At 38.9% G+C, this 14,623-nt stretch overlaps 1 protein-coding gene across 1 annotated transcript in view; it reads left to right on the top strand.

The window, feature by feature from the left end:
* The window catches only part of ROS1 (ROS proto-oncogene 1, receptor tyrosine kinase), a 127,099-nt gene that overhangs the window by 101,138 nt on the left and 11,338 nt on the right, over positions 1-14,623 (top strand). The window contains 4 exon segments of the mRNA XM_073219445.1: positions 811-952; positions 6,507-6,604; positions 6,815-7,018; positions 8,054-8,188. Coding sequence (XP_073075546.1) covers positions 811-952; positions 6,507-6,604; positions 6,815-7,018; positions 8,054-8,188 — 579 coding nt within the window.

The raw sequence follows: 14,623 nt of genomic DNA, 5'->3' as shown, positions 1-14,623 counted from the left end.
TATATCTCTGGTGACAAGTATTCTGCAGCAGCCAGTCTTCCTGCATGCAGGCAGTCTTCAGGCAAAAGGTCTTCCTTTTACCTTTGATAAGAAATGTGTTTTGCAGGTGACTTCTCAAGCTGTCCAGCTTTAAACACACTTACGTCCTTCTAAATGTGTGATAGTGGGTCTTGACCCACTAAGGGAAAATTCTCTTAAGTATAATGATGTCAATGAAAATATCCCTTGCCTTGATAAACTTGTCTTCTTCAAGTTTAGGACAATTGATAGTCATGAAAACTGCTCAAAGACATCTTCAAGGGCTGAACTGAGGCAGTGGTCTAGGGGTCTCCAACTGTGGGTTCTGATCATTAGATTGGGGCTCAGAAGCTTGACATCTTGAGAAAACAGTTGTAGCCAATCCCATGTGTCTGAATTGCTTCTCTGAAAGAGAGAGAACAGTGTTTCTCACTTCTGTTCACTTGCGGTGAACAGAAACATAACAAAACCTTTTGAAAACAAAAGGTTTTCAAAAACCTTTTGAGGAAGGATATTAGTTAAAATTACTTCCTTTTCTAAAATATAAAATACTCTGAATCGATTTGTCTATAACTCACCCTGTTCTATCTATACGCATTGACCACTAGGGGTTGCCATATTACCTCTGTTAGGCAAGCGCACAGACCAGTACTTGGAAAAGGAGGCTTGCATTTATTGGAGGAAAAAATCAGGGGTTTTGAGGGATACAAAAGATAAAGAATTGCCTTGTTCCATAAAGGCCCTAGGACTTCTGTTGCTATGTCACTCCACATGTCTCTTTCCTCCTTTTAGCAAGTTTCATCATCCCAACATTCTGAAGCAGCTTGGAGTTTGTCTGCTGAATGAACCGCAATACATTATCCTGGAATTGATGGAAGGAGGAGACCTTCTTACCTATTTACGTAAAGCCCGGATGACCACGGAAGGAAATGGGGTCCACAGGATTGGTTTTGTACAGCAAGTGCCCTATAATTTCATATTAATTTAAAAAAATACAATAAATTCATTTCTTTAAATGCAATTTGGGCTGATGGTAGAAACTTAGAAGACGTTTATGGAAAGAATTGGTCAGGATAATTAGAAGCCTGGGCTAATTTCTGGTATTTTCTGCTTATTTGAGCCTGTTTTTAATATTTAATGGAAAGAAGGTCCCTCATTGGCAGATCATGTTTTTGGGAGAACAGAGATTATGTGGAGTTAGAAAAGACACACTTTTTTCTGTACTTAATCTATATGCGTGCCTACCTCAAATTAATATTTTCAGCTGTTGTGTCTTTTTTACTGAGTTCTAGATTTATATGTCTTTACTCAGTTGACATATTTGCTTCGATTTTAGTAGGCATCTCAAATTTATTTGGGCCAAAACAGAACTTCTGATGTCATACATCTTCCTCCATGGCATCCATCCTGTTCCTTGCTTTCTCTTCTCCTACAATGGTGATGACAGGTCCCAGCAGCTCTTTGGTTTTGCCTACAAAATGCAGCTCTAATCTGTCCTTTCTCCAGTGCCTAGTGCAGTGCCTGGCACAGTGTGGACACTGCATATAAGGGTGGAGTGAGGGTCAGCAGGTGGTAGCACCTGCAAGAACCTGCCGTATACTCAGATGAGAAACACATGAGACAAAACAAGTAACTAAAATTTAAGTCTGTAGATTTTAAAAATTTGGTTTTTATTTCCATCAAAGTACACATTATATGGTTAAAAAATTGAAATATATCACAAGGTTTATAGGAAAAAACAAGTCCCATGCTCTATCTCGTCCCCATATCCCAGGCCTGTACATGTTCCTTCTGATATTTACCTCCACGCTCCTAAATATTCTGCTTGTACTGCTGCACATTGAGTTTTCAGTCTTGCGGAGAAATCTATTGGCTGCCTACCATGAAAGGCACAGATTTAACTCTGTTAGACTTACTAATGACCAGCCTGAACCCCACAGCTCTACACAAAGAAAAACCTTGTTTCCTCAACCTCTGACAGTTATCACAATTTTCAGGTAAATCACTATTGCAGGTTTACTCTACTATTTGCTACTGAGACACTCAAATGTTTTTTTCCTTGGACTAGTTTAATAAATACCTTTCCCCCCCCATTTGTTTAGTTTTCTATATATACTTAAACTCTGATGGAATTATAACAGTTTTCTCAATATGGTTATAGATATGTCAGATAATCTAGCACCTAATAATTTTTTTCTTGGTTACTTTCCTTCTGGAGCCAGTAAAGGTTGGGCTGTCAATACAGCAGCCACCCTGGGGCTTTCCTTCACATTTACCCTGGTGATTTCCACACTGGACCTTTGTTTCCCCTATTCCATGACTTTATTCTGTTTTAGAAAAGAGAAAACATTCATGTAAGACAGAAGTCTCTTTTCCCCCCTTCTCTTTTTGAGAAAATGTCCTTTATTCTTCTCTCACACTTGTTAATGATTTGGCTGATTCTGGGTTGAAACAGCTTTTCCTCAAGAATAAATCTGTTATGTCTTTGTTCTAGCATCTAGAAAGCTTAGAAACTTTAAGAAGTCTTATGCCATCTGATTCTGAACTTAATGACCAATGACCTGCTTTTTGCCCCCCTCTCTGGAAAATTTTAGGAGCTTCTTATCTGTGGTATTCTTTGCCCATCTAGACACTCATCCTGGAAAATCATTCCCTTCAATTCTGGGTTTATTTTTTTTTCATATTATTTGTTTGGTAATAAATAAAACTGTTGTTTCCCCTATTTTCTTGTTCCAAAAATCTTGTTAGTTGGGTAATGGACTGCTTTGTCCATTTTGTTCTATTAGCTGTTTTCTCCTATATTCCAGCTCTGCAGTTTTGCTCTCAATTTTGGTAGATTTCCTCAACTTTTTAAATATAATTTAAAATTCTAATTTTCTACAGATTCATTCGTATATTTTGGCTGCATCTTAAAATAGTATTCTGTTTTTTTCTCCTACATGCAGAATCTTCTGTTATGTTTCCTAAGGTACTAATTATAATTTTTTAAAGTGTTAATTTTCTTCCCAAACTGTCTTGATTTTCCTTTCTCCCCTTTGTTTTTGAATCTGTTTGTAATGTGAGCAGCTTTTCCTAAATACCTGGTGGTTTGTGGCTGGCCTCCCGTTTAGTTGCGAGGCCTGAGGTGCTGATGGGAACCTGCATGTCTGGCAGCTTCCTTCCGGTTGTCAGCTGGATGCTGCTTTCCTGTTGGAGGTTCTCGAATGACAATATCTGCCGGCCTTCCCTGCATCAGAGAGGAGCCTGCTGGTCTCCTGTCTGGGCAATAAATGCCTGAGACTCAGTTCAGGGAGCTGAGAATGGGAAGGGGGTGCAGGTCTCAGGGCTGAGTATATGGACGCTGTAATTCCCCTCTCCATTTTCAGCATGGCTTATGTCTCTGAACTTGGAATTGTTCTGGTTCAGTTTGTGTGTGTGTGTGTATGTGTGTGTGTGTGTGTGTGTGTGTGTGTGTGTGTGTGCGTGCATGTGTGTTTGTGCATGTGTGTGTGCATGCTATGATGGTGGGGATCTAGGATCTGGTTTGCCCCTAAAATAAACTTCTAGACATTCCTCTTGCTTTCAGTCCTGCCCCTCACCTCCCTGCAGAGGCACTCATCACTCCCACCTTCAGAGCCTTATGGGGTTCTGTGGTGAAGCCCAGCTTAACTCTTGGCTTCTCCCTCTGCAGGCAGGCAGCTTTCATTTCTCTTGGCTTTGCTAAATTACCACTCCTCCATCTGCTTTTCCTCTCCCAAAATGCTTCATGTGCCATATCAATTCTCCTGATCTATTTGTCCTTGCGAGATTATAAAAAGTTCTCCTATACTGTCATTTTAGTAAGGTTTGGAGGGAGAGTGGAACTGGCCATGCATACATTCGGTCCCCCATCTTAAACAAGAATGGCTATCTGTAATTTTGATTTGGCGGGGGAAAGAGAAGAAAGGCTGAAGATGGGCTAAAAGAAAACATGGGCCTGCTTTTTCCAAACTGTTCCTGCTCAGCCAGGGCCCTGTTGGCTGTACTGATGGACCCAGGCACACTGAGTTCTCCCATTGCCTCACCTGCCTGCTGTCTGAGACAGCGCCGGTGCTGCTTCGCCCTGACAGGGTGCTGTTAGGTGCTCCATACAAGGATTAGCAGAGCACTAGAGCCTCTAAGTCCCCACCACGCTGGTTCACTGGGGGCTGGCCTTCTCTCCAAGGGGCAAGCACAGAAGTAACATTCCAGAACAGCCACAAGCATTCTTTTTCTGTCCTGCTCCAGACTGTTGTGTTGGGTTGCGTGCATAAGAATTGACTCCAAAGGCAACTCGGCCCATAAACCTTAGTCTAATACTTTATTTTCAGCAACTCATTTTCTGCATCTATAAAATGGGATATAGCATCAGAAACTTTCTCCGACTCTTTTTAGCTTTGGTGTCTTAAGACTGTGTTAAGATAGAAAAAAGTAAAACAAAAACAACAAAACAAAAAACCTAGCCTATCAAAAAAAGTACAAATACATAGACATAGCCAGTTATAATTAAATTCATCAATCTTTTGCTGCATGTTTATTATGTAATAGTGAAGGAGCTCTTGTTTTCAAGGCCCATGCCACATGGTAAAGAGATAATGTATAATAGCTCACTTCAGGTGGAAAGTGGGAAGACATTAGAGTGGAATAGAGAATACACAGCTGACGCACAGAGAAAGAGATGATATCCACCTGGGGAGACCAGGGCAGGCTTCATGCAGGAGGTCATCTGTTTGGACACTACCGAAGTGGGGGATAGAAGAGTTTCTGAGACTGAAGCTCTCACGTGAGTCATGACAGGCTTTGACCAGGGATAGACCCAGGGGGGGGATCTAGTCTGGAGAGTTTGACAAGAGATAAAAGCATGTGTCTTAGGGCAGCACCTGGAGACAAGGAGGACCCATGTGGGGTGTCCCAACAGACTGTCACAGAGGCTGTCAGGAGCAAGTGATAGAGATTCAGGTAGGCAGGCAGGTGGGCAGCTCTCGAACAACCTGTAAGCAGGGAACATGGTGCTAGACACCAGACCGAAGTCCAGGAGCAGGATTCTAGGTAAAGAGAGTCTTTGACTGGGTAGGTTTTGTGACAGCAAAGCAGGGCTCCACTCACAGAGGAACCAGTGAACCAGTCAGGGCATCCAGCAGGGCTCAGGCACAGGCTGTGAGACCATGAGCATCGAGAGGACCTCAACAGGGCTGCAGGGGGTTGAGTCTGGAGAGTAAGACAGGGCCTTGTTACCAGACTTAGGTGTGAGTGGGACCACAGCAACACTGAGTCCTAAAACATGAAGATTCTTCTGAGTTTGGGAACAAGACGTGACACTGTCTCGGGAGGCAAGGAGAGCAGCACTTAAGAGCACCCATCCCTGAGGAACCGAGGGGTTTCAAGGTTGGGAATCATTTAAGATGCCCAGTGAAGTATGAGAATGGAAATCAAGAAAAAGGAAGGCATTCCAGGAATGACTGCAGGAATAAAGATGAGAGGTTGAGAAATGCAGAGTGGGCATAAGGAACTACAAAGAGGCTCAGTGTGATAAAAGCACAGATTGTGGGAGATAAATGGGCATAAAGAGATTCTGGGGCAGCCTGGGGAACCTACAGGAGGCTCTACAGGCAGCAGATCACAAGGAGGCAAGCCAATTAAAGTGCAGGAGGCTGGAGACATGGGAAGTTTGGGATACATCAGATGGGGAAGATAAAGGCCTGAACCAGGGTAATTGCAGGGAAATGGCAAAGGACAGACAGTATATGAATGTGGCCTCAGGATAGGAACATTGAATTTTTTCCATGTGGTACTAAGAAAAGCTTCAACTGACTTTTCTTATGTAGAAAACATTGCAGCCAGTACAGGCTGAATTGTATGTATGTGCTGGCTCTCTCAGAGAGGAGTTATCTGTGACCTTGAAGTAGAATATTGCTAACAATCTATATGGGGTTATATGAGAAACAAGCCCCTTTGCCATGACTGACAGCATAGTGTGACATTGGGCCAATAATTAAACTAGCTAGCACTATTTAAATTGTCATTATTATCACTTGTGAGAGCAGCTACTGTTTATTAAGTGCCAGTTACATACCAGTCAGATTACATATCTTCTCTTAAATCCTACATGGTCATTGTTATTATTCCCATTTTCCATATGAGAAATTTGCTCAGTGAATTAAGCATTGGGAGTTACTCATACAGTGAGTAATTAATAGAATTAGGTTTCAGATCTTGGTCTATGTGATCTGATACCCTGAGACCTTTCCAATAAAGATTTCATATTTCCTCTGCTTACTAAATAGTCTTATTCATGTATATTTCAGTAGAAAGCATAGTGCTTTTCCTCTTTGTTTGAATTATTGTAACCATAACTAAAAATTCCCTTAAAACCTCATATATATGTGTATATATGTGCATATATATGTAACCATATATATATATATATGTTATATATATACAAATTTGTAAAAACTGGAAAAACGCTGTAATTTTTCTTTCATTTCTTGCAGTTTCATGGTCCTTTACTCACCTTGGTTGATCTTGTAGACATGTGTGTAGATATTTCAAAAGGCTGTGTCTACTTGGAGGAGATGTACTTCATTCACAGGTACAGTGATATTCTAGATAAAGTTCTAGTGGATACCAGCATAATAATAGCCTGTAGTTTAGGCAAAACATACAGGATAATTAAACATGTTCCTTCCTTCAAAATAACAATAATTTCTGTAAAATGGTCTTCTCTACAGGCCTCCTAGTGTTACTTATCTGATATCTGGAACTTTATTATTACTATTATTAAATATAGCTTCTGCCATAGGGATCTGGCAGCTCGGAATTGCCTTGTCTCTGTGAAAGACTATACCAGTTCATCACGGAGAGTAAAGATTGGGGACTTTGGACTCGCAAGGGACATCTATAAAAATGATTACTACAGAAAGAGAGGGGAAGGACTGCTGCCTGTTCGGTGGATGGCTCCAGAAAGTTTGATGGATGGGATCTTCACTACTCAATCTGATGTTTGGTGAGCTTAACAGGATACAGAGCAATGTGGGCAGAACAAACCAATGTGAGAGCCACAAGGGAACTTAAAAGGCCACCTAATCTTGTTTTTTACATGACGAAACTGGAGACCAGAGAGGTTAAGTGATTTGCCTCAAGGTAAAGTGAAAGCTGGTGGCCAAGGTCTGACTTTTCCTGGGTGTCATCAGTGCACACCCTCCCACCAATCAGTTTTGATCTTATCTTAGTAGTGTATAAGAAATAGATATATTTGCTTCAAGTATTTTATTACTGTCCAAAAGTGTAAAGGCTATGACTAACAGCAATTGGTACGTATGAATTCATGTTCAAGTATGTGTCCAAATGCCTACCATTTTGGGATGTTTGGTCATTAATTTATAAGTAGACCTTTATGGCTCATAGATCTCAAAAAGATCAGGACAGTGGAGTAATTTGGACATCTCTTTTTTATTATTTGAATAAGACCCCTCATTTTTGTTGTTGACTCCAAAATTTGACTAGAGCTGCTCAAAATGTAAAGATTTGTTAGATAATTTTTAAGCTGGACTGGCCTTAGGCAAAATTTCGATTGAGATAAAATGGGTAATAAGTGTTGCCAGTTTTTATTCATGCTTTCCTTTTCCACTTTTACTAGTATTGAAACACAGAAAAAAAAAGGTGAAATGCTTTCTTGGTCACCCTAGGTGAGTCTACATATCGATACTCTGACGCCTTTGGTAATGGAGGTCTGCAGTGCAGTTTCGACTAGGAGGAGAAGCTCTGTGTGTGTGCGTGTGTGTGTGTGCGCGCGCACGCGCCTCCATTAAGCCTTCCTGTCACCTTTGAAGTGGTCCTAGTAGGCCGTTGCTTGTTCTACTTTTTCTTGAGGTCAACTATTTTGTATTATTTTAAGTCTCCCGTTTACCTTTTATGGGACCAACAATGTCAATCACAAAGTAGATCCCAATGCCCCAGGAATAATTATGTTGGAGAAACTGCTATAAACATGATATTTGTAATGAGCCTAATTAAAGTACTCTTTAATTAACATCCTTAGGTCTTTCGGAATTCTACTATGGGAGATTTTAACTCTTGGTCGTCAGCCTTACCCAGCTCATTCCAACCTTGATGTTTTAAACTATGTGCAAACAGGAGGGAGACTGGAGACACCGAGAAATTGTCCTGATGATCTGTGAGTTAATTGTGCTAACATAAGCACCCAAAAAACAAAAACATGTGCACATGCAATTTTATGCCTCATTGGATATTTTTAAACAAAGACTGGAATTTATATATTTATATGGCTTATATGAAACATAAATTAATTGGAGCACTTAATTTGCTAAATACACGATGGTTTCTCTTTATATACATAATATTTCACTTCAGAAACAAAATTTAGAAGACTTGGTTAGATGAATTTGAGTAAACAAAAGCTTTTTGGGTGTATGTGTGTGTATACTCATTTTATTTGGGAAGATCTGATTTGGTTAATATCTTAATTTGTATATTAAAAGATTTTATTCAATAGGACTATATTGTTTAAATGCTGGATTGCTTTTGTTAATATAGCTGATACTGGGATATACTACTATTAAAAACTAAACAAAAGTCGTCATCTGTTTTTGAACTTAATAGAAAGTGACTAAATATTAGCAACTATATCAAATTGACCCTGGTCACTACTGAAGTCTGATAAATTTGTAATCCTCAGAAGAGTAGGTTACTTTGATCTAATTATAAAAGAAAAACAAGCCAGGTTATTTTGCTGAGGACTAATCTACCTTCTTGTGAATAACCTAAGCAGAAATATGAAGTCTGGAAACTTTCAAGAGGTATTTTACCCAAGAAGCTTCTAAAATACGAATACTCAAGTATAAACTCCTGTGCATAATACCATGCTAAGGATTGTCTGGAATACAGAGATGTTTAAGCCAGAGCCATGGCTCTTCAACATCTCAGAATGTATTTTGAAAGAAACACACATGGAGCAGTTGGATAACAAGCCAACACGTAACAAAGTGCTTAACTGTGTGGTACAGACAAGTGCAAAAGGAATTAGCAGTATGCGGATACACACCATGGTTGTGCTGCCTTCACTCTGTTGTGTTATTTTAGAGGGTTATTCAGACTGGAGCCAAAGATGATTAAGAACTGGGCATCTTGTTTGGATGTTCTACTGGTGAATGTTTTTGTATTATTTAAATCTTCCAGCTAGGAGAAGACGATTTGAATCACTGCTTGTTTCTGATTTAGCTTTTATAGCCTCTGGGATATTTACAGGGAGATCAGATATACACATATCTGAACAAGTTTGATGGCAGTGCCTTAAAATTATTCATGATCCTTTTGGAGAGAAGGAAATAAATTCTGTAAATTAGGAGTAATAACTTATATAAAAATCTGAAGATCTTTGACCTAGGGTTTGAGGGAAAAATCCCAGCATATTTAAGCAAGAAATACATTTTAATTAAAAAGATTAGTTAGCAAACTAATCACTGTTTTGCTTCTCTTACACATCTGTCAAACACTCAGAAATTTTCTCCAGAATTTCAATTGCACAGAATTTTTATTATGCTGTTAGAATTTTATCTGGTATATTTGCTCGCCAGGGGGTAATGTACCTTATCACAATTATTCAATTTTTTTTGATAGGCACTTTAGGAATCAATCACTGAATTATAATTATGGTTGATGTGTTCCCTTATTTTGTTTGGAGAGGATGGGGGTGGATAATTAATTGCCCTATTATGGAGCAGAAAAATGTAGGTATGTTGAACTTTGCTCTATCCAAAGATATCCAAAAATGCAACTGGAAGGAGAAGGAAGAAGGAGTGCTAGAGAAATCTTAGAAAAATATTCCTGATTACTAGTGGAAAATGATAATACTCTATATAATTTTATCTTGACTAATTCACTTGTCAGATATATTGTTGCCCTAATATTATAAAAATACAGTTTCCATGAAACCAACATTTCCCACTGGTGGTTTGAAGTTCATTTGAGCATCAGTAACAAAAAGTAAACAATGTTCCCAGCCCTCCAAGTGCCATATGCTTTCAGGGCCCCAGGAAGGGTTAACATCCATTGCCAATCAGAAAAACAAGCTGTGCTACGAAATGGAGCTATCAGCCATGCCATTCAATCTGGTCATGGCCTTAAGTTGTCATGATAAAGATTAACTACTCTCCTTAGAGTACAGAGGGAACTGATTTTTATTTGAAGCAGTTCTCTGGGATCACAGGCCCAGCTTAGAGGGTTGAAAGTCTGCGCCAACCCATGCTACATCTTCTATTCACCAATTACTCAGCACCTGGATGCACTCTGGGGCAGGTGAGCCCATAGATGGTATGCTGTTCTCAGCTATTAATGGAATGCAGGAGTTCAGAGCATTCCTGCCTTTCTTCCCACAGCCTGGGATGCACAGTAGATAGCCCAGTCCTCAATATTCTCTTTAGCTTTCAGTTGCACAACAACCACACCACTCTCAAGAGGAAACAGGATCAAAGGGCTATGTACTTCAAGTGAGAGCTCTTTGGGGTTCTTTGACACATTGGTCACTCACGTGGCAACTGGAATTACTAGGGAGTCTTTCAAATGTAAGAGGCACCAATGAGAGAACATAGGGGTTCACCATCTTATTTTTACCTCTTAAAAAATATGTGCACTTAGATGTTAATTCAATCTTTTCATGATAGGTATAATGAATAAGGGAGTTCTTAAAGCTCTGTATTTTATGTGCTTTGTTTAAATAGTATAGAAACCCATCCTCTTAATACTGAAAGATGCTATGGAGTTTTCATCTGCTGAATTTCAATTGCTTTATGAATCTAAGGACTTTAATATGCATAGAGACCAATAATGAACATGGTTACTGAGTCTTACGCTATTTTGAAAAAAAATCGAGACAGAGGAGTAAAGGGTTCGAATGGTGAATGGAGGAATTTCAATCTAAACACTTAGCCAAGTGAGATATTTCAAGTATGAGAGAGTATTTTCTAGAGCTAGGTCAACCAGCCTAGGTAAATTTTGACAAAGGGGAAGGACCTGAAGTTTGTTTATAGTATGATTGAATATTTGTAAGTATAACTTAGTGCAATTATCTAGTGCATGATATTGAATTGTGACAAGTGCATATTTGTAAGGGAAGACTTGGATGCTGAAGGTTTAGTTGTTGTTACTAATTTACCTGAAAGATAGAAGAAATGAATTTTTTAGGTTTGTTAAATTCTTAACAGTTTCTTCATTTTATTCCATTGCCAGTACAAGGATGTTTAAGAGTACATGTTGTCATCTTTACTTTTAAATAACTTTTGCTTTATAGAGCTCCTCTTTTCTTAACATAGGGCAATTCAGCCCTGGATAGTAGGAAAGAAAGGTTTTATTTGGATTCAACATAAATTAAACCCTCTTTGGATGGAAAAAAATAGAAATATCTGTTTAAATAACTTACTAGATTAAACAAGAGGCTGAACTTTCGAGGGCTGTGTGAGCAGGTGAGGTGCAGCCTGGCTAAGTAAGCGGTATCTTTGAGGACGGCTTCTCTCTCTTCCCTTCTTTCCCTTCTTTCTTCTTGCTTTTTCCTTCTTTCTCTTCTAAATTATCTCTATTAAGTGTCTTGAATTCTTTGTAGCATGAAACAGGTTCTGTTTTTTACTTTTTTAAAAAATTTACTTATTTACTCTTAAATAATAAAACTTCATAATTAAGTCGAAATACGTTAAGTCGAGTGATTCTATCCTTTGGCAATGTCTTTGAATCACAACTTTATTTTCAGAAAGGATATGCTTCTTACTGTGAATTATACTTTTCCTCTCACCTCTTAGGACAACCTTTAGGTTAGTTATCAAGATTTTACTTTTAACTATTGGTTTAAATGTCATTATCGAATATCAGTTATAATATTTTGTTTCAAAGTCTAATCATCCTTCATTGAGATATTTGTATCATCCCTCTTTCTAAATGCCACAGATTATAAAGAAATATATTATAAATTAAGTTCTTGGCTATGATTCCACTTTTTAAAAGTAAAGTCAAGTTTGGCACTCTATATGCAGAATGTAAATTCCTTATATATATATATGAAATTCATCAGATCAGTACTGGAAAATAGACCAGTGTTAAGTTTTCCTTCCCCTTTGTCAAAATTTACCTAGGCTGGTTGACCTAGCTCTAGAAAATACTCTCTCATACTTGAAATATCTCACTTGGCTAAGTGTTTAGATTGAAATTCCTCCATTCACCATTCGAACCCTTTACTCCTCTGTCTCAATTTTTTTTCAAAATAGCATAAGACTCAGTAACCATAATACTCTGACATTGAATACGAATTCTAACCTGAAGTGCTTGTCAAGAAATGAAAGAGATGGAAATGGTATTTGCATGCCACACTGTAATGTAATGAAGATTCCATTGTAGTTCCTAAATAGATACAGGGGAGCTATTTTAAATACAATTCCTATAATGATTTCTGGGTCACTGACACCTAGTGATTGAATGTATTCTTACCTAGCTCCATTGTCATTAGTTTAGTCCAAACCATCATAATCTCTCACCTAGGCTTCTTAAACAACTTCCTTGCTTCCAACTTACCCCTCTATAACCCATTCTCCACATACATAAATTAGAATAATCCTTTAAAATATAAAGATCATGTCTGCTTAAAAGCCTCTGCAGCTTTCCATTGTAGTACTATAAAATCCAACTCCTAGCCTGGTCTAAGAGACCTGCATGTCTCACCTTCTTCTTCTGACCTCATCTCTTATACTCTCCCAATCAAAGACTTTCTTCAGCCACACTGACTTTCAGACTCTAAAATAGGCCAAGCTCTCCCTAAACTTAGGAATTTACACATGCTTTTTCCCTCTTCTAGTATGTTCCTTGACTCCCATTTCCATTCTATTCCCAGGAGTAGATCTATATTATTTTGCTACTTAAATTTCTTTGGCTTAAATGTCACTTCTGTAGAGGGTCTCTCTATGAGCAACTTACCAAAAATGTCCCATCTTTACTAGATCTCACATGTTTTCTTTAGTACTCTTTCTTAGAACTTACAGTTTATTGTTGAATATTTATCCATTGATATAGTAGTACTATTTTAAATTCTTCCCAATTTATGTTTCTTTATCACTTTCTGTCTCCCTGCCCCAATCTGCTTTATAGCTCCTGAAAATCAAAAAAGGAAAACAGATACTTGACCTTTTTAGTAAGTCAGTAGATTTGAAAACCAAGCTTGGAAGAGAGAGCGAGTTATCTCCACTCGTTTAGCTCCTTGTTAGTATGCTAAATGCCAAGTCTGAGTGACTAGAACCTACAATTCTACATAATACTCATCTAATAAATAAGCATATCTAATTATCTAATGAAGATAATCCAATAAAAAGGGATAATCTCATTTAAAAGAGCAGGCAAGTAGAAATCCCCCCTACTTCTAAGCCCTGGGGAAGTATGGGAAGAAGACACCTTGTGGGAGGAGGGTGAAGATGTTGGCCATCTAGGTACTGAAACCTCCTCTGTAGCCTCAGTTAGATCAGGTATGGGCAACACTAAGGGCATGGAGCGAGTGCACAATCCTCCCAGTTTGGGAGGATGGCAAGGAGGTTGATACACAGGGGACCCCCCGACTCCACTGACGTGGAGATCTAGCATCATGAATAAGGTAAATGGCATGTCTAGACAGAGAAGGTCTAGTTTGCACTTCCAAGCCTCCTTTGTTTCTCATGTAGTATGAACATTTTGTTGAAAGGTAGAGATTCATCCAAGGAGCACCCTGTGGGCATGCCACAGAAACAAGAATGGATTCACTGGGCCTTGTCAGTAGATATAAGACACGATGCAGTGTCAGAGAAGGCTACAGCTAGGGAGAGAAAAAGGAGGATCAGTTCAGTGCAGAAGGGCCAAATGAGAGGTGAAGGAATCACAGACTGCACATAGCAGCTGCTGCTTGCAGGATGGACAAGACTAGTCACTCCTTATTAAATTCCTTATTATTCTGCTCTGAGGCTGGTGAAAATATGGAGAGTACAGTGGGGTCCAGAGGATCCTTCACTGTGCCTTTATAAGCCACACAAGACTTTCACCCAACATATATCCTGACACTGTCTTGGAGAAGACAGAAGGAGTAGATAGCCTAAAAATAAGAGATTGAGTTATCTAGAAAAGACTGAGCATTACCTCTAAAAGATGGATTTCGACTAGCTTTTCAACTGCATTGTACTAAATGAAGTTGATTTTCTTCTGCTAGGTGGGGGCTCTGAGAAATACATATTTAGTTACAGACAATATGAAAGAGCTACACTTTTTTCCTGCTTACATGAGTTGGAGTGAGATAAAATTTTGTTGCCTGCTTAAGTTTGCTGTATGTATCCCTACTAGGTCAGGAGCCATATTACCACATCCCTAGCTCTTGAAAACTGTTGGTATATAAGTGTCCAACAGATTTTTGCTGAATACATGAATGGACACCATGAGTGCTATGCAGACAGTTCTTAGACAGCTGTTAAAAAAACATAATGTTTATAGAGCCAGCTATTAATGTCTGGGAATTGAGTCTCTTAATGATCCTGACAGCGTAGAGAAGAATTAAAGCACTAGAATTGAGTCTGATCTCTATCTCTGGTTCTGTTAC

This window comes from Manis javanica, chromosome 13, assembly GCF_040802235.1.
Source record: "Manis javanica isolate MJ-LG chromosome 13, MJ_LKY, whole genome shotgun sequence".
Lineage (NCBI taxonomy): Eukaryota > Metazoa > Chordata > Mammalia > Pholidota > Manidae > Manis > Manis javanica.
This window is presented reverse-complemented; position numbering and strand designations above follow the sequence as displayed.